This window comes from Microcebus murinus, chromosome 4, assembly GCF_040939455.1.
Source record: "Microcebus murinus isolate Inina chromosome 4, M.murinus_Inina_mat1.0, whole genome shotgun sequence".
Classification (NCBI taxonomy): domain Eukaryota; kingdom Metazoa; phylum Chordata; class Mammalia; order Primates; family Cheirogaleidae; genus Microcebus; species Microcebus murinus.
This window is the reverse complement of record NC_134107.1, coordinates 58,489,700-58,507,240: the sequence shown is the minus strand read 5'-3', so window position 1 is coordinate 58,507,240 and position 17,541 is coordinate 58,489,700. Positions and strand designations below refer to the sequence as shown.

The following is a 17,541-nucleotide window of genomic DNA, read 5'->3' as shown; positions in this document are numbered from 1 at the left end:
CCAGGACGCTTTGCTGAGCCTGGGCTCTGTCATCGACGTTGCGGGCCTGCAGCGGGCTGTCAAGGAGGCCCTGTTGGCTGTGCTCCCCAGAGTGGTAGGTGCTCGCCCCACCCCCTAAACCTTGACCAGCTCGTGCTGCACCTTACCTAGGGTCAGGAAGGAAGTAAGAGGCAGGGTGCCCGCCTGGAGCACTCTCATGGGAAAGTGAAGGGTCTGGGTGAGTTCTGAGAAGCCTTTCTGGAAGAGAAGGCCTGAAGCTAAGCACCAAAGAATGAACTTGCATAGGAATCCTGCAATGTCTGAGCCAGAAGGGGCCTTAGAGGTTAACTGGAAAAACTATGTCCCAGATAATGGAAAGGATTCACCTAGGATAACAGTTAGGACAGAGTGGAGTCAGGTGGGTTTTGGAATATGTCCAGCAGGAGAGGTTGAGGGTAGACATGCGGAAGAACTTCCTGGAAGCTGGGTCTAGGAGGTGCTAGAATAGGGCTCAGCCTTGATGAATAGATCTGCAGTGGATTAAAGTGCCCTGCCCGGAGACAGGAGGCTGGAAAAATGGCCTCTAACAACCTTTCAGCTTCTCTCTGTCCCATCCCAATACCATGGGTGGGGGTGCAGGTTTGGGACAGGTAGAGAGTGGTGACCATGGTTACCTGAGCCTAGAGTGCCACAATTCCCAGGGGGAATTGTGCCCTTCTTCAGCTGTCCTAGGCCCCTCCCCAGCCTGGCTTCAATGGCTACTGTTTCTCCTTTGCACAGGAGGGTGGATAAACTGGCCCTCAAGGCCCAAAGCAGCAGGGGCCTCAATTTGACAGATAGCGGGGATGCAGGACTTTTGGAGCCTGGGGAAGGGGGTCTGATCCGGCCTAGGGGGCACGGAAGACTTCCTGGAAGAGGAGATGCCCAAACTGAGTACTGATGGCCTTGAATGTCCTCTCTCCTACTCTAAACACCAGCCAAGGGCAGCCTCTGCTCCAGGAAATAGGGCCAACTCAGAATGCAAACTTGCCACCCCACCAGAGCCCATTGTCCCTGAATCTGCTTGATGGATGAACCACGGAGGCCCAGAAAGGGAGGGCACTTCCCCCAAGGTCACACAGCATGACAGGGACAAATGGGACTTGGCACCTAAGCACCCCCTTTCCCTCTGCTCTGCTCTGCCTTCCCCAAACCTAGAAGTTCAGAGCCCAGAAGGAGGGCTAATGAGTGAGCTTTATTGAGCGTGAAATTGGTAGGAAGTGGGTGGTGTATTGGCGCCCCAAAATAAATCTTCCCAGAGAGGGATGGGACTGAGGCAACATCTGGCCTGGGGCAGAGGCGCATCTGGAAAGGGAGGGTGGGGGAAGCTGGAAGTCAGTTTCTACAGGGCTGCCCTGAGCACCCTTGTGGCCACTGAGGCTGCCCTGGAAGCACGGAGGAGGAAGTGACAGCTCTGTTTGCTCAGGCAGGGTGCCCTGGTGGGTGTGCCACCTAGATGTGCTGTGTTGGATCAATGGGCTCCCCAGAGCTGGGGGCTGGGAGCCCGGCCCACCCGAGACCCAAGACCTGCAGGCACTAGGGGAGCCCTGGCTCATTGCGGGGAGGGCTCAGTCCCCAGTGAGGTGAAGGGAGCTGAGGTCGGCTCTGCCCCCAGGAAGGGGCTGGGAGGTGGGGAGGGGTCCCCCCTCTTCAGGGAGGAGAGCGCTGGCACCTGGCTTCCTCATCAGCACCCATTGTGGCAGGCAGCCCCGAATGCAGATGGTGCTGTTGTGTCTGAAATGGTTCCCTCCTTCTCTCCAATAAACTCAGCTAATTTTAACTCAGAGGACTGAGAGTGAGGGGGTGGGAGACACACGGACATCCGGAAGTGAAGTGAGGATCTGTCCCCCTCTGCCCCCAGGACAGCGGATTACCCACCCGCTCTGCCTGGGCAGGACTCTCTGTGTGACCCCATGGTCTTAACCTCTTAGGGCCAAAAACCTCAGGCCCCTCCCCAGCTGCTGGAGGAGTAGGATGACAAGGAGGCTGGATATAGCAGAGGAGTGGGCGGCCTCCTTCCCCCTGGATTCTTTAACCCTGAGTTCCCCACCTAGACGCCCAGACTCTCCTCCCAGGAGGACAAGGGGGCTGCAAGCCAGACAAGAGGATGTCTGCCCTGTTCTCTCCCCTCCGGTCCACCCTGAACCTGGCTCAGCGTCTCTGGATATGGTGGCCAGGGCATCTCCAGGGGGGTTGGGAGGAGGTAGGGGCTGGCTGGGGACAGCAAGGGCATCAAGAGTGGCTGGCAGGATTGGGGACTCTGAAAGTCATGGAAGGAAACTGCTTCTGCCGAGGATTTCATGCTCACTGAGGGTGGGTCTTTAACACTGAGCTCCACTGTCACCTCCTTCAGAAGCCCTCCAGGATACCCCTCACACCCCTGGCAGAGAGGAGAGCCTTCCTCCACCCTCCCACAGAGGAAAGAGCAGAGCTACCCTACAGCGAGGTGCTGATGGGGCTTGGTTAGGATGCCTAAGGGGTGCAAGATCTGTTTGGAGGGCATGTGAATTTTTGCCTGTAGGTCAGTAAGGGCAACTATTTTCGCCAAAACAGGGCCTGGAACTCAGGCCCAGGACTGCTCTGGGTCCTTGGGGAGGGTGGATTGAAGAGCTGAAGACTTAACAAGCCTAGAGCGAGAGCTTTGATCTCCCCCTGGGGAATGATCAGTCCAAAATACAAATCTGCTCACGTCTCCCCCTTTGGCTCATGGTCCACCCCTCCCCCAGCCCTGTTCATAAGGCCCTTCCTGCTCAGCCAGGCTGACCCCAGCCTTCCACCCCTAAGTCCCTCCCCCCCCCTTCAGTTCCTAAATGCTCCATGGTCTCTATACCTCTGGACTTACCTGCATACCTGCTACTGGGCTTAGAACCAGTCTGCACCCAGCCCACTCCCTGAATGTGTTTAATTCTCACTCAGTTACAGCTTAAAGGTCACTTCCCCCAGGAAGCCCTTCCAGCCCCCCACTGAGGATGGGTGCAGCGCCCTGCTGTGTGCTCCTTTCCTGTCAGGTCATGGGTTTGTGGTTTCTCATGGAGTTATGAGAGGGAAGCTTCCTGGGCATTCTGAGCCCCTTCTCTGGTATGGGCCAGAGTGGATGCTCAGAGATCTCCCCTGGGAGGGTCATTTGTCTGCACCCTCACCCTTCAAACTCTTTCCCCAGCACCTTGGATTTGGGGTGATAGGTAAAGAAAGTTGCAGGTTCACGGATGACTCCCTGCCCAGAACCCTCCAAAAAGGAGAAGGTGTGGTTCGGTTCATAAGGGTGTTTTGCCACCCTGGCTGCACATTAGAATCACTTGGGGAGTGAAACCAACCAACCAACCAAACACAGAGCTCCACTCCCAGGTGTCTGCAACCTCGCCACACAGACCCCCCATGTACAGGCTGGGACTGGGCAGCTGGGAGGGCCTCTCCGCAGGATCTCACGAGTGTCTTCTCTCCTAGGAGACTGTCTACACCTACCTGCTGGATGGGGAGTCCCGGCTAGTGTGTGCAGACCCCCCACATGAGCTACCCCAGGAGGGGAAAGTCCGGTGAGCCATTCTCTGCACCCCTCATTGCCCTCTTGCATGGCCAGGGTTTCTCAGGGCTGAGGCACCTTCCAAAGTCATCTGGTCTGCCCCTCCCCATCCAACTTTGACCCCAGCCTCCCTGCCAGGTGGGGTTCCTTGGCCAGGTCCCGGCATAGAAGAGCAGAAACAATGTCTCCTCTCTGTTGGGGAAATGGGTGGGCCCAGGGAAAGTGCCAGCCGGTCAGCTTTCTGCCCTTAGAGTTCTTCCAAATTGCTGGGGTGCCCTCAGGGCGAAGTGTCAGAATGCTGGGGCCACAGCGTCTATCAGTTAGAATCCCAGGTGAGGCTGGACCCAGAGTCCCAGGATGCGGGGCTTGTAGGAGCTTGTGGCACCAACCTCCTGTATTTAGGAACCGGAGACCAGAGGCAGCGTCCTGCTAAGGGTCCTGGAGCCCCACTGCCCAGGTTCAAATCCCAGCTCCCTGTGTAAATCACACAACCTCTCTGTGCCTCAGTTTTCTTGTCTGTGAAATGGTGATAACAGTAGTACTTATCTCATAGGGTTGTTGGGAGGGTTAAATGCGTTTAACACATGTAAAACATTTAAAATAGGCTGATCTCGATGAGTGCTAACTGTTGGGTACCATCATCATGACAGAATCCTGGAATCGCTGACTTTAGAGTCATGGTCCCCTAATACCTCTGAGCCCACTGAATTCAACCTCATTTTCCAGATGGGCAAATGTCATGAGAAGTGTCCAAGGCCACATGCCAGATATGAGACACAGCCAGGCCTAGGACATTAGTTAGGTCTCCTGGCTTCTTGCCACTCAGGGGACAGCGAGAGAAAGTGGCACTTGTCAGATGAGAGCATGTTGAGGGCAGGAGAGCTGGTGGGAAGGAGGCGGCTCTGGAGGATGCGGCTGTGGCCTTCCAAGCACCCAACAAAGGGCCATCGTGGGGCCCAGGCAGCACTGGGTAGGGACGTGGGAACAGAGTGGGCATCTGCAGGTGTTCCTAGAAGGCAGCTTGCCGCCCCTGTGAGGACGCTTTTCAAATGGGCCGAGCGGCCCCGGGATGTGGCTAAGCCTGGGCAGCCGGTCACTTTTCGCAGAGGCCATAGAGAGAATTCTTGTTTGGGGATACTGGACTTGGGTCCCGAGGCCCCTCCTGCACTTGGAACCCTGGATTCCAGGATGTCGGTCTCTCCCTGGCACACCCCCGTGGAAGTAGCTGGTTCTTCTCCAATAGCCCAGAGTCTCCCCCCACCCCGGCCCCGTTCTCCCACTGAGCTTCTCCTGACAACTTCTCCCCTCAAGGACTGTGTGAGCAAAGCCACTGACCACCCCCCTCTGGCCTCCACGTCTAATCTGGAAGGTCTGTGGACTCTTAAAGAAACAATAATGCTGCAATGTCCCCTGTTCTCCTCTGAGACAGCACCTCTCACCCCTAGTTCTAAAGAACTTTGCCTAATATGAGCTCAACTCCTCTGGGAAGCCTCCCTGTGAAGCAGCCTGGGCGGCCTTCCCAGGGGGTGGAGGATATGAGGCTCAGGCGGCAGGGGTCACCCACAGGGTCTGCCCCCGCCCCCCCCCCCCCCCCCCCCCGCCGCCACGCTCCCCTCAGGCCGTCTGCTGTGAGGAGGAGAGGGTGGGTGTCATGCCGGTTCAGACCTCTCTGAGGGGGCTCGGATCCTCCCAGCCCTTTAGCACCCCCCCCCCAAACACTTCACACTCGGTAAGGCCTTTGGAAACGGTACCAAAAAAAAAAAGCAATTAAGAGTGAATGTTCAAATGCAATTAGCTCAGAGCTCGGTAGAGATGGGAGGCAAGTGCCTGCTGGGAGACAGGGGTCAGGGATTCCCGAGGCCCAGGAGATCAGCGTCCATCAGGCCGGCCAGGGCTGGGGTGGAGGTTCAGGCTCAGTGCTCTCTCTGGTGCTGTGCTCCGCCGGCCGGCCGTGGTGTCTGTCTGGTAGCTGGTGGTGGAGCCCGCCCCACAGTGAGGGCAGAGAGGCCCCAGGGCTGGCTGGGCCCTGCTCCTGGGAGCTCCCAGAAGGATGGGGGCTGGGAACCCATGTATGTGGAAGAGGGAAGAGGACTGGAATGGGAGTCAGACAGGCCTGGTATTCTAGCCAGGCCCCTTGCTGCCTCACTGTGTCCCTTCCGGAGGGCCTATGTATAGGCTTAATGAGGTAATAGGTGCCAAGTGTTAGCACAGCGTGCAGCACACAGTAGGAGCTCAGTGATTGCTAGTGGCAGTCCCAAGTCCCAGCCAATGATTAACGGTGGCTGACCTTGAGAAAATTACTTCTCTTCTGGACTCAGTCTTTTTTACTGTGAAATGGATGGGGTCCTTCCAATGGTAACCTCTGTGGCTCTGGTGCCATCGGGAGGCGAGGTACCTGCTGCAGGCTGAAGCGGAGCCCGAGGCTCTGGCAGTGCCGAGGGAGGGGGGTGCCCCTCCAGGAAACCCTGGCCGGCTCCAGGCTGGCAAACAGCAGCCTGGAGCCGGTGTGACGGAGGCCGGATCATAAAGACAGATAAGGCACCACGGGGGTTCGGAGCACAGGCTCGGGTGGTGGGGGAGAGGCAAGGTGGAGGTGGGGGTGACAAGGCCCCTATCCCTAACAGCCTGCAGGCTCTCGGATGTCCAGCCCGTGCCCCAGTGTGTTTTGCCTTTCCTGCTTCTGTGCTTACTCGTGCTGTTTGCTCCCCTGCAAAGCCCTTCCCCGCTCCCCCTCCATCTCAGCCAACTCCATTTCACTTATCTTTCATAGCCCAGCCAGAACCTTCTTTAAGAAGCCTGCTCCATAGTTCCCTGGCTCAGAGGAGGATCCAGGTCTCAGAAGAGGGGTCTGGGCCATGGTGCCTCCCCCAGGGATGGATCTATCCACAAGAAGAGCCAGGGCTGGGAGGCGGGAGACCTGGGATCCAGGACAACGTGGCTGCAGTCACAGTCCCATGCAATTGCTCTGGGGCTCCGTCTACCCATGCCTGGGCATTCCGATGCCAAGGGCTGCTGAGGCTCTGAGTTCTAAGGGCGGCACAGGCGCCTCAGGGCTGGAGAGGAGAGAGTCCTGGAAGGCTGCCTGGGCCAGCATCTTCCTGGAAGGCTTCGCTTCCCTCTTGTTGGTGCTCCCACCCCATCCCCCAGCCTCCTTCAGTCCCCAGCCCTGCCGCCTCCCCTTCTTCTGCCATCTTAAAGCCTCTGATTACCTGCTGCTGAGTGCAGCGAAAATCTGTTTCAGCTGCAACTGAGGCACCGCCCCCTCCAGCCGGGCGGTTGTCTCCCTCCACTACCACTGGGGATCCCAGGGCCCGGCCTTGAGAAACTTCTTCCTCAGAGCCAACCAGAGGAGGATCCCAGTTTCAGAAAAGGGGTCTTGGCCATGGTGGCCTCCCCCAGGGATGGATCTATCCACAAGAAGATCCGGGGCTGGGAGGCGGGAGACCTGAGATCCAGGACAACGTGGCTGAGTCCTTTCACTATGGACTCCGGACTCTGGCCGTCTCTGCTTTGTCTCGGAGGACACAGGGAATAGTCTGTTCCCATGCCCAGGTCCTCATGTTCTGGGGGACAGAGAGGGAGAAGAGGGTCCAGGTCCTGGCCTGGATCACAATTTGTCTCGGAGAGAGATGACAGCCAGAGGGGGAGGGGCTAAGGCTCAGTGAGAGCAGGGGCTCTGTGGGAGGTGGGGACTCAGGAAAGAGGAAGGGCCTCGCTGAAAAAGGGAATCAGAGAAGGAGGCAGGAGCTCGGAGAAGTGCAAGGGGGCCTAGGTACTCAGCTCTTTCCAGGCCACTGACCCTACCAACAGAGAGCCTTTCCCTCTATTTTTTCCATTAAACAAATAGTTGTTAAAGGCACGGAACTGTCATAAAATCCACGCCCGTTCCTCTCTCCACTCTGTGCCCATCTGTCTTTATCTTCGGTGGGGCAGACCATGACCACCCAGGCACCCAGGGCTGAGTCATTAGCCTGGACAGCTGGCCCTGGGGTACAGAGTCTCCCCCCAACCCCAGCATCAGCTCTGAAGGTGGGGCAGGAGGGGGGAATGAGGAAGGGAGGAACTGGAGAGGAGGCAAGGAGGCGATCTGAGTAGAGAGGAGAGCATGGGGGTGTTTTCTGAACAGTGGACAAAGCCCTCACTCCCATGTGGACAGGGGAGACTCAGCCTTGGCACTGCCCCCTCTGTAGCCAGTGGGCATCTCTGAAGCCTTCAGGAGCACAGCAGTTCTGGGATGGGTAGGGCAGAGGGAAGGGGCTGCTGTGGGAGTGGGTTGAGGTGAGCATGGTCTGGCACATTCTTGCCTGGGGCTGTGGGACCTGGCAGGACCAGGGGAGGACAGGTTGCAGAGCAAGGTGCCAAGCCTTCCTAAGGACTGAGAATCCCTGGAGGCCCCAGTACAGGTTGATCTGCCCCAGCCCAGCCTCTCCTCTCTTGTGCAGGGCTGCTAAGACCAGATTTCTGGTGTCAGATTCTCTCTCTGGAGCGAAAGTTTTACCCAGGCAGCCAGCAACATGAGTCTGAAATCAAACCCTGCCGTTACCTTCCCCTGCTCAAATCTCTCCCAGGGCTCCCACTGCCCTCAAGGTCAAGCCAAGCTCCTTAGCGCCCTGGCCCTGTCTAACCTCGTTCTCTGCTGTCCAGCTGCACCAGCCTCCGTGCAGTTGGACCTTCCAGCAGACACACAATCTTCTCTCCCCCGAGCTTTTGCACGTGCAGTTCCCTTTCGTGTCTGTCTTGACAACCCCTGCATGTCCTTCAGCACTCAACTCGGGCATCTCCTCCTCCACGAGGCCTTCTCTGGCCCCACTCCTGTCCGGCACCTGGGTAGGCTGGGGCCTGCTCGTCCTCCCTGCCAGAGCCCTGGTCTCCCGACTCAAGTGTGGGTCTGCATGACACTGGCCTCCTCAGGTCAGGCTCCTGTCCTGCTCCTCTTCTCATTTCAGCCCTCTGGTCTGAACCTGACCCAGGGGGACCCTGTGGAATAAAAGACTGTAAGCAGAATGCTCTCGTAATGTTTTTCGTCTAGAACAATTATTCTTGAATTTAAGAGACCCAGAGAGGAGGCCAGAGGCTAGGGGTTCTTCAGAGGCTGCTTCAGGGTTCAGAGGAACGGTGTCTCCATGTGAGCTGGGCAGGGGCATGGGGACAGACAGCAGGGGACAGTTGTGAGAGATACATGGGCAGGGACTCACTGATGGATGGGGGAGGTGAGGAAAGGGGCAGCGAGGACAGTTTTCGGGCAAGCTGCAAAGGACCTGCTGGAAGGTGTGCCAGGGGAAGCCTCCGGTGGCCTTTGGGTGTCTGGGGTCTGGAGCTCATGAGTGAGGCTGGGCGTCATAAGGCACCGAGTGCAGAGGAGGGAGTTTTGTGCGGGAGAGAAGAAAAGCTGCGGATGGATTCCTCTGTCAGGGTCCTGGGGTGCAGAAGCCAAGGCAGCCCTGTCTAGGGGTGGCAAGGAGGATAGTCAGGGGTCGGCAGGATGAGGCTCCTGCACTCACTGACCAGCAATGCAGGGACAGCGCCACCTAGTGGTTTCTTGATAACCCGACTGTCCCAGGCCAAGCAGCTGGGGTTTGGCTGAGGGTCACCCTGTGCTTCTATGAAGCCCCAGCCTTCATCAATTTAGTCATCAAGAAACATGGCTCCCATCACCCTCCTGCCAACCTATGTCCCTATTCCTTCCTGGGGTGACTAGCCTTCGGGACAGTCCAGAACTGGAGCCCAGCACTCCAGGAGCCTTAAATTACGTCCCGGGTGTGAGGTTGAAGGGTGGGAGACACCACTGGTTCTTGTAGTTTCTGCTCAAAGGGGCCAGGAGGGAAAGGGTCCTCCTCAGAATGCTGCATGACATTGAAGGAGATGCTCAACCTCTTTGGTGTGACCTGTTGATCTGGTCACGTGTAGGCCACCCCCTCTCTTTTCCTCCTCTGACTTTTGCTGGGCGGGCCTCAGTGACTGCACATGCACACACCAGAGTCCCACCCCTTCTCTTCTGTCCAGGCCACACAGCTCCTACAAGCACAATTAAGTAGAGGCAGCATGAAGGATGAAGAACCCAGGATAATTAATCAGCAAGGAGTGACGTTTGGTGAAAACTCAGGTGCTTAATTAAGCAGGAAGAGCCAGAAGCCAGGAGGGTGGGGGATGGGGGTAGTATGTATGGTGGGGCAGAGAGAAACTCATTTTTCCTACACCCACCTCCCCTGCCTCAGTTCCCCCCTCCCCTCTCCCTCTGTCACACCCTAGTCACTCATGCTAGTCCCTTGTTCAAGGCTTCCACCCCCACAGGTCTTTGGGAAAGTTAGAGCACAGTAGTTAAACCTAGCTCTGATGCCATCTGCCTGGGTTCAAATCCTGGTTCTACCACTTATTAGCCATGTGACCTTGGACAGGTGCCTTAGCTTCTCTAGCTGCAAATGAAGATGATGATAATATCAGAGTTGATGGGAATTCTGAGTTAATCTATGTAAGTTGCTTGGACTGTGCATGGCACATAGGAAATGTTCAATGAACTTTAGTTAGGGTGGTTACCTCCGGAAGTCTCCCTCCTGTGCTTAGCACCGAAAGTTGTTCTACAATTGTTTTCTGGGATTGCTATGGGGAGGGTTCTACTCTCCCCACCCTAGTGCTCAGAGAGGTCAGGTCACTTGCCAAGGCAGGATTTGACCAAGGCAGCCTCCATCTGAGGCTTTGCATTCCCTTTTTCTGCTCTCCCAATGGCCTGGGGGATCTGCTCTGAGCCACGCAAAAGCCTTCCCGGCATCTGCCAGCAAGGCACCCAAGGCCACACTGTGGCTGCCTGCCCCTCCACACAGGGGCCAGGCTCCCTGACTCTTATTTTTGCTGCCTTCGTGTCTGCCTTGAGGCAGGTCCACTTGTCCTGATCCTCCCACGTGTGCAGGGTCCAGCCTGCTGTGTGTCCCAGGCGGGGGCCTGCTCCTCCTCTTTGATCCAGGGGCTCTCAAGGTGGGGTCATGTCCTCTTTTCAGAGAGGCTGTGGTCTCCCGGAAGCGGCTGGGCTGCAATGGGCTGGGCCCCTCGGACCTGCCAGGGAAGCCCTTGGCCAGGCTGGTGGCTCCACTGGCTCCCGACACCCAAGGTAAGGGCTGAGAGCTGGGCAGGGGCAGGGAGGGACTACGGCCCCTGCGCCCAGGTCATGTCTGTCTTCTACCCGTCTTCATCTCTCTGTCTCTTTATTTCTCTTGCGCTGTGTCTCTAGCAATCCCTCCATCTAATTCTCTATTGTGCTACTAACCTCTCTGAGCCTCAACTTCTTGACTGTAAAATGGGGACAATACCTTGAGGGGCATTTCGAGGAGAAGCAAATGAGAGGACGCATGTTAAGGGCCCGGCACACACTAGGGCTTGGAGGCCCATGGCTGTGGCTGTGACGTGCTTGTGCCTGTGCTGGATGGGGCTGTAGTTGTTCTCATGCTCTCTCTGTCACTGTCCCCGTTGCTCTTTCTCTTCCTCTCCATGCCCCCTGTCCGCCACGTCTCTCTCTGCCTCGTGTCTCAGTCTCTCTAGGTCTCTGTCCTCTGTCTCGATGTGGAAAGTTCACAAGCCTGGGAGTCAGGAGACCTGACTTGCTGTGTGATCTTGGGCAAGTCACTTCCTCTTTCTGGACCTCAGTTCCCCGATCTGTGAAACAGGGGTGCTCAGCCTTTCCTGCCTCCCTCCCTCCCAGGGTTGCTGGGAGGATCACGAGAAAGTTGTCAAGTGAGGGGGTTTCCTTCCGCGCAGGGGTAGTTGCTGTGGTTGTTGTCACTGCCTCAGGACTCGCCTCTCTGTCTCTCTGGGTCTCTGGGTCTCCTGTGTCTTTGTCCTGGCCTCTCTCTGTCTGCGTCCTTGTCTCCCTCCCTGGGTCCTGGCTCAGAATTTCTGAGCCTCACTGGCCCTGCAGGACCACCTCATTGCCCTCTCCCCCTCAGTGCTGGTCATACCGCTGGTGGACAAGGAGGCCGGGGCTGTGGCAGCCGTCATCTTGGTAAGAGCCTGGTAGGCTGTGGGGTGGGATGGCTGGGAGGAGACCAGGGGAGGGAGTGGGGGATAGAGACTGTGTGTGTGTGTGTGTGTGTGTGTGTGTGTGTGTGAGAGAGAGAGAGAGAGAGAGAGAGAGAGAGAGAGAGAGAGAGAGAGATGAGATGAGAGCCACAAGCTGGGATGGAGTGAGGGGAATCGGGGTCTGGGAGGAGTCTGGGCATCTCCCATGCCCCAGCCCTCTGCCCCACCTTGAACGAGCTGGCCAAAGCCACTGGTCCAGCCAGCAACATTCTGAGGGACACATGAGCCCCATGTAGAGTCTCAGCCCCACAGCCCTTGGCACAGCCCTAATCTTGGTTCTTCTTTGGGATCTTCCCAGATGGGCTAGGAACAGTGTCCAGGAGGGCAAGAACACGGTGAGGTGGGAAGTGACTGAGGCCCTGAGGAGTGAGGGATGACATAAGGCACTGACCTGTAGAGACAGTGGGGGAAACCCAGGCAGAGATTCGGGATGGCTGGAACCAGGGGGGTTGAGAAGAAGACGCCATGGCAGGGCTGAGGCTGGGGAGAAGCCAGGCACCTAGGGCGGGCTTCCTGGAGGGGGGAAGGAGCCTCAGTGGGAGGGGAGTTGCTCTGAGAGGTGAGCAGGGCTGGGAACCCAGGAGGGCTCTCCTCTGCCCTCTGTGGTCCTCTCTGCCCTCTGCGGTCCCTTGTCCCTTGTAGAGTTCCCAGGTCTCTGCTCTTCTACAGGGGTTTCGGTTATGGGGGTTGCAGGGGTGACAAAGCCTGCAGGGGTGGGGTCCTGCTATTCTTCCAGTCTTTTCTCCTGTATGCAGGTGAGGTTTCAAAATCGTCGTCCTGTCCTAAGAATCAAAGTGTGAGCACCCCAAATCGCCATTATGGGGGGTCTGCTTCCTCCAAGGTGGCCGCCACCCTGATAAGGGGCAGGCTTGGGGGTGCGGACAGATAAATGAGCCAGCCTTGGTGTGCCCAGAGCTCATTAAAATGGAATTAAAGGTTTCCCAGGCGCCTGACCTTTTCTGAGCTGCTGGGGGGAGAGGGTGGTGGGTGCGGAACGCTGCGAGGGGAGAGGAGGGCGGTGGAGGGGAGGGATACTTGGCTTGGTCTCCTCTGCCCCCATCTGCCTGATGAGGCAGAGGAGGCCCCTACTCAGTCTCTCTCCGTGAGCTGCTCCGCCCATCCCAGCTTCTGTTCCCACAGGGACGGGATCTGCAGTTGGCACCGAGTTCTCGGTGGGCCGCTTCCCCCTCTCCTTGCTCCTTGTCTGTCCCGGAGGACCAGAGCCAGGGGCAGTGCGCAGGGGTGGGGCTCAGCAGTGTGCAGGGGTGGGGCTCACCTCATTCTCTGCTGGAGGAAAAGGGCCTGCGGGTGCCAGGTTCCTGAGCAGGACTCCACATGTGGACGCTGTGAGGACTGCGTCAGAAGGGAAGCAGCTCTGGCCAGGGGAAGACGTTTGGAGCTGGTTCATCATGTAGCAGGGCTCTGGTCACTGTCACCATTACTCACCTTGGCTCACGCTGGGCCAGGAGCCCAGGCCTTAGCCTTCTCCTTGGGGAAGGAAAGGCCAGTGTGTGTGTGTGTGTGTGTGTGTGTGTGTGTGTGTGTGTGTGTGTGTGTACATGCCTATGTGTCTGTCCCAGGGAGGGTGGTAGGGTCAGATCACTTACATTTAACCTACCCAGCACTGGGCCACACCCCACTGGGGGCTGGGGCAGACCATGTCTGCCCTTCAGAAGCTCCATCTGGGGGAAGGCGGGGACACCCTCAGGCTACCACAGGCCAAATGAAATCAATGCTGCCAGCAGGTGCTCTGGTGCTAGAGGCTGGAGCAGCCAGGGTGCCTCATACTGGAGAGAGAGCATTTGAGTGGGGCTTTAGGGCATGGGTAGGAGGTCAACAGACAGAGAAGAAGGGAAAGGATAGTCCAGGCAGAGGGACAGCATGAGCAAAGAAGGAGTGGGGGCAAGGGCAGTGGTGTGTTGGGGGAAGAGTGTGATCCCGGCGAGGCTGAAGTGGGATGCATGTGCTATTGAGGAAGATGCTACCTGGGGTTTGGGCTGCCAGAAGTTTCTGCAACCATCCTCTAACCTCCTCAAATACCCTGGGCAGTGAAGAGCTCTTGAAAGGTGTTTGGATTCTTTACCATCTGCCTCTTCTCCCAGCCTGCACCTTCCCAACCATGTAGAAATGCACTTCCCCAGGACGCCCTCTCCCCAGTGCATGAACATCTGACAGATGCTCCCTGGGCCACGGGATCTCACATCCTCCTAGAGGCGGCACAGGTAGCCCAGGACCTCCCAGTTGCTACTAGATCCCGAGGGCAGTGAGTGCATAGGGTAGAGGGAGTCCCACGGGGCAGATCTTTGGGAGGGCTGAGTTGCCAACTCCTTCCTCAACAAGCCTGTTTACCTCTCTGAGTCTCTGGTCTTGGAATTCATCCATTGATCCATTAGTCATCCATCCATGATCCATCCATCCACCCGCCCACCCACCCATCAACTGAACACCTATTTCTTGAGTACTCACTATGTGCCATGCACTGTGTGCTAGGTGCGGGGAACACAGAAGTGACCGAGGCAGACCGGACAGGCCCTGCTCTCACAGACCATACAGTCTGGAGGGTTGGGGGTGACAGGCATTAAACATGTGAGCGAAATACGATAGACTTGGAAAGGATGGCAAGTGCTCACAGGGAACCCTGGAGCCCTGCTGGAGCCCTGCCAGAGATGCCGCGGCCGGAGGAGGGCTCTGAGGAGCACACTGTCCCCGTGCAGGGCTGCGCGACTGAGTTCCCGGCCTTTGCAGCTCACAGCTCCAGGCACCCTGATTGCAGATTCTCTGTGTGGAAAGTCTTTGGCTTGTTCTTCAATTCTGTGATAATAAGTCCCTTTGAGGAGTGGGCGGCCCTTGGCGTCTGGCATTTGATGCTTGATTTGTGCCCACTCTTCCCCCCCAGTGGTGCCAGCCACACCAGTTCCTTGCATGTGGATGTGGCGTTCATGCCATTAGCCACGTCCAGCTTGGTGAGGGTGGGGGACTGGGGGCTGTGCTGGCCATTTAACCCTTTCTAAATCCCCAGTGCCCACTGCCGAGTGTTCCCACTGGATTCCCGACACCCACCCTGATTAGCAAGAGCAGGTGCAAGTGGGTGTTCCTGTTGGTGAATGAAAAACCACGTGTGAGTGTGTTGGAGGGATCGCGTGTGTTTGCGTATGGGGGTGCCAGAAGTGTGTGCATGGCTCTTGGGTATATGAACTCAGTTTCCCATGTAGGCATGAACGTGCGTGTGTGGATGGTGTAGACACTGTAAGTGTAGGTGTCTCCGTCTGTGACTGTACTCTGTGTGCGTGTATGTTGTGCGTGCCTCCATAGCACAGGGAATGCGAGTCCATGTGTGTGGGCACCTGAGGTTCTCCACGAGAGTGTGTGTGTGTTTGTGCACTTGCTGGGTGGGGTGGGTCGAAGCAGCCCAGGAGTGTGTGCTGAGGTAGGGGAAGGTCCCCAGTACTCTCAGGCTAAAGTCCAATTTCTCAGCCTGCCACTCAAGGCCCTTCCCTCTGTGGCACCATGGACCATACCCCTGCCCCGGTCCTCCTCCCTGCACACCACCTAGCCCCCAGCACTACCAGGGCAGCTTCCTTCCGGCAGTGGCCCCCTCTCTTTAGGCTCCACTTGTCGTCCCCATGCCTCAGTGCCAATTCAGGAAGCCTGTCAGATGCCCTCCCCTCTGAGCTACCCACCTAGTCTGCCTTCTCCTTCCTCCTCAGGTATGATGTTCTGCCCCACCCCCGTCACGTCCCCCACTCATCCCGCCCCAGCCAGACTGTGAGCTTCCTGACAACCTGCTGCTCTCCTCCTCCCCATCTGCTCCTGGCAGGGGACCCAGAGTCAAGGCAGGCAGGGACTGCTGAGTGGGGGGAGGGAGGGAAGACAAAGGAGGGCCCCCAGTGCAGGCACTGTGGGGAGCCTCGCAGGTGGTGAGCAGCTTTGAGTAGGCACAGGAAGCTGGTGACACAGGTGGGGAGTTGTGCTGGCAGGGCCTGCAGTGGGCCCCTGGACTGCCAGCCCTCCCTCTCCCTCTTTCTCTCATTTTCCTCAACAAGCATCCAAGCGGGGTGGGGGAAGGGACTTCATAGAGTAAGAGAGATGAGCTGAGGGGATCCCTGGTGACTGGCGCAGGGAACGTGGACAGGATGCTGGGGGTGATGCTGAGAGTGGGTCTGGGGAGTGGAAGGTGTGGGCAGAGAAGGGGAGGGAGGGCGTGGTGCTGTCCTCGCTCTGCCACTTTCTGCTACATGATCTTGGGCAAGTCATTCACCCTTTCTGGGTCTTGGCGCATCTGCAAGGTGGAAGCTTGCACCACGGTGGTGAGAATCACACGTAAGGCAAAGCACTTCATCAACTCATTCATCCATTTATTCATCCTCCCCGAATCAGAGCCATCGTGTTGGACCCATTCCTCTACCCCAGACTTTCAGGTAGCTCAAACCCTAACTTAGAAAGGATGGTGCTAGAGGCCGAGGCTAATACCACTAATTCTATAATCAGGGTCTGAAGGGCTCCATGGGCTGATAGATGAAGAGGGGTCTAAGGTCCCTCCATCCCCCAAACTATACACCTGGACTTTGCTGTTGATGGGATAGTGATTGAAAAGGCAGAGATAGAAAAGTTCCACTTCTTTAGATCAGCCTCAGAAGGCTTCCCGCAGGAGAGGGTTTTCCTGGAGCTATCTACGTGGTCAGGAGCATGGCTTATCATCAAGGCCCACGGACTGGAGTGTGTGTGTGCTGGGCATGCAGAGGGCACTCTGGCAGAGACACAGGCTGGGACAGGTCACAGCTGACTTCCTCTTCCCATCCCTCCAGGTGCACTGTGGCCAGCTGAGTGACAGCGAGGAGTGGAGCCTGCAGGCAGTGGAGAAGCATGTGAGTTGGAAGGAGAACCATGTGGTATGGGGCTACTGAAGACCCTTGTCCCAGCTGCTGGGAAGATGTCTGGCCAGGGAGCTGGACAGACCTGGCTTTCAGTTTCAGCTCTACCCCTTTTGAGCTATGTGACCTTCGGCAAGCCACTAAACCTCTCTGAGCCTCGGTTTCACATCTGAAAATGGGGATCATGATAGCACTGACCTACCTAGGGTAGCGGTTAGATAAAACGGGTCAAATACCTTGTAAATACACATGGTCCCTGACTTAACAATGGTTAGACTTACAATTTTTTTTACTTTAGGATGGGTTTATGGGGACACAACTCTATGATAAGTCTGGGATCTTCTGTACTTAGGAAGGACTACCTACATGATACTGAGGCTCTTTTATGTCTGAGATTTTATGATTTTTTTGGTGTGACTTTAACAAGGACTTACGACTCCCCGTGGGTGCTGGAGACGGAGAAATTTGACCTTGCCCTGTCTTGGAAGAATCTAGGGGCTGGGGATGGAGACAGACCCCGTGCTTTCCTGTTCATGGCCAAGGCCGCTCCAGGGGCAGTGGGATCCCTCAGGAGGGTGGAGCTCCCAGGATGAGTAGTTTGGGACAGGGCCGGGATGGAGAGGGAGGGAGCGGCTCGAACCTGCCGAGGAGTCCCGCGGCTGCGAGCGCGATGCGGCGGGGCACGTGGCGCGCTGACCACGCGGCCCGCTGCAGACCCTGGTGGCCCTGCGGAGGGTGCAGGCCCTGCAGCAGCGCGAAGCTCCTAAAGCCGTCCAGAAACCTCCGGACGCGGCGGCGGAAGACCAAAAGGGTTCAGAGTCCTACTCGGACCAGGACCGAAAGATCCTGCAACTGTGCGGTGAGGCCCGGCCCGCGCAGGTCCTGAGTGCGGGGCGGGGCGGGGCCCGGAGGGGAGGGGCCTGCGTGGTGGGCGGGCCCGGGGCAGGACGTGGAGCCGGGGTCGGGGGGCTGGGCGGCCTGGGGCAGCCTGAGGTAGACCCGAGGTAGGCCTGAGGCCGGGCGCGGCCTGGGGAGAGGACGGACTGGGCGCCGCCTGGGGGACCC

At 57.5% G+C, this 17,541-nt stretch overlaps 1 protein-coding gene across 3 annotated transcripts in view; it reads left to right on the top strand.

Moving 5' to 3' along the window:
• The window catches only part of PDE2A (phosphodiesterase 2A), a 92,899-nt gene that overhangs the window by 61,505 nt on the left and 13,853 nt on the right, over positions 1–17,541 (top strand). For all 3 annotated transcript variants that reach the window (XM_012745073.3, XM_012745077.3, XM_012745076.3), the window contains 6 exons: positions 5–94; positions 3,463–3,551; positions 10,531–10,640; positions 11,473–11,528; positions 16,411–16,470; positions 17,191–17,335. In XM_012745073.3, coding sequence (XP_012600527.2) covers positions 5–94; positions 3,463–3,551; positions 10,531–10,640; positions 11,473–11,528; positions 16,411–16,470; positions 17,191–17,335 — 550 coding nt within the window. The remainder of the gene's footprint in view (positions 1–4; positions 95–3,462; positions 3,552–10,530; positions 10,641–11,472; positions 11,529–16,410; positions 16,471–17,190; positions 17,336–17,541) is intronic.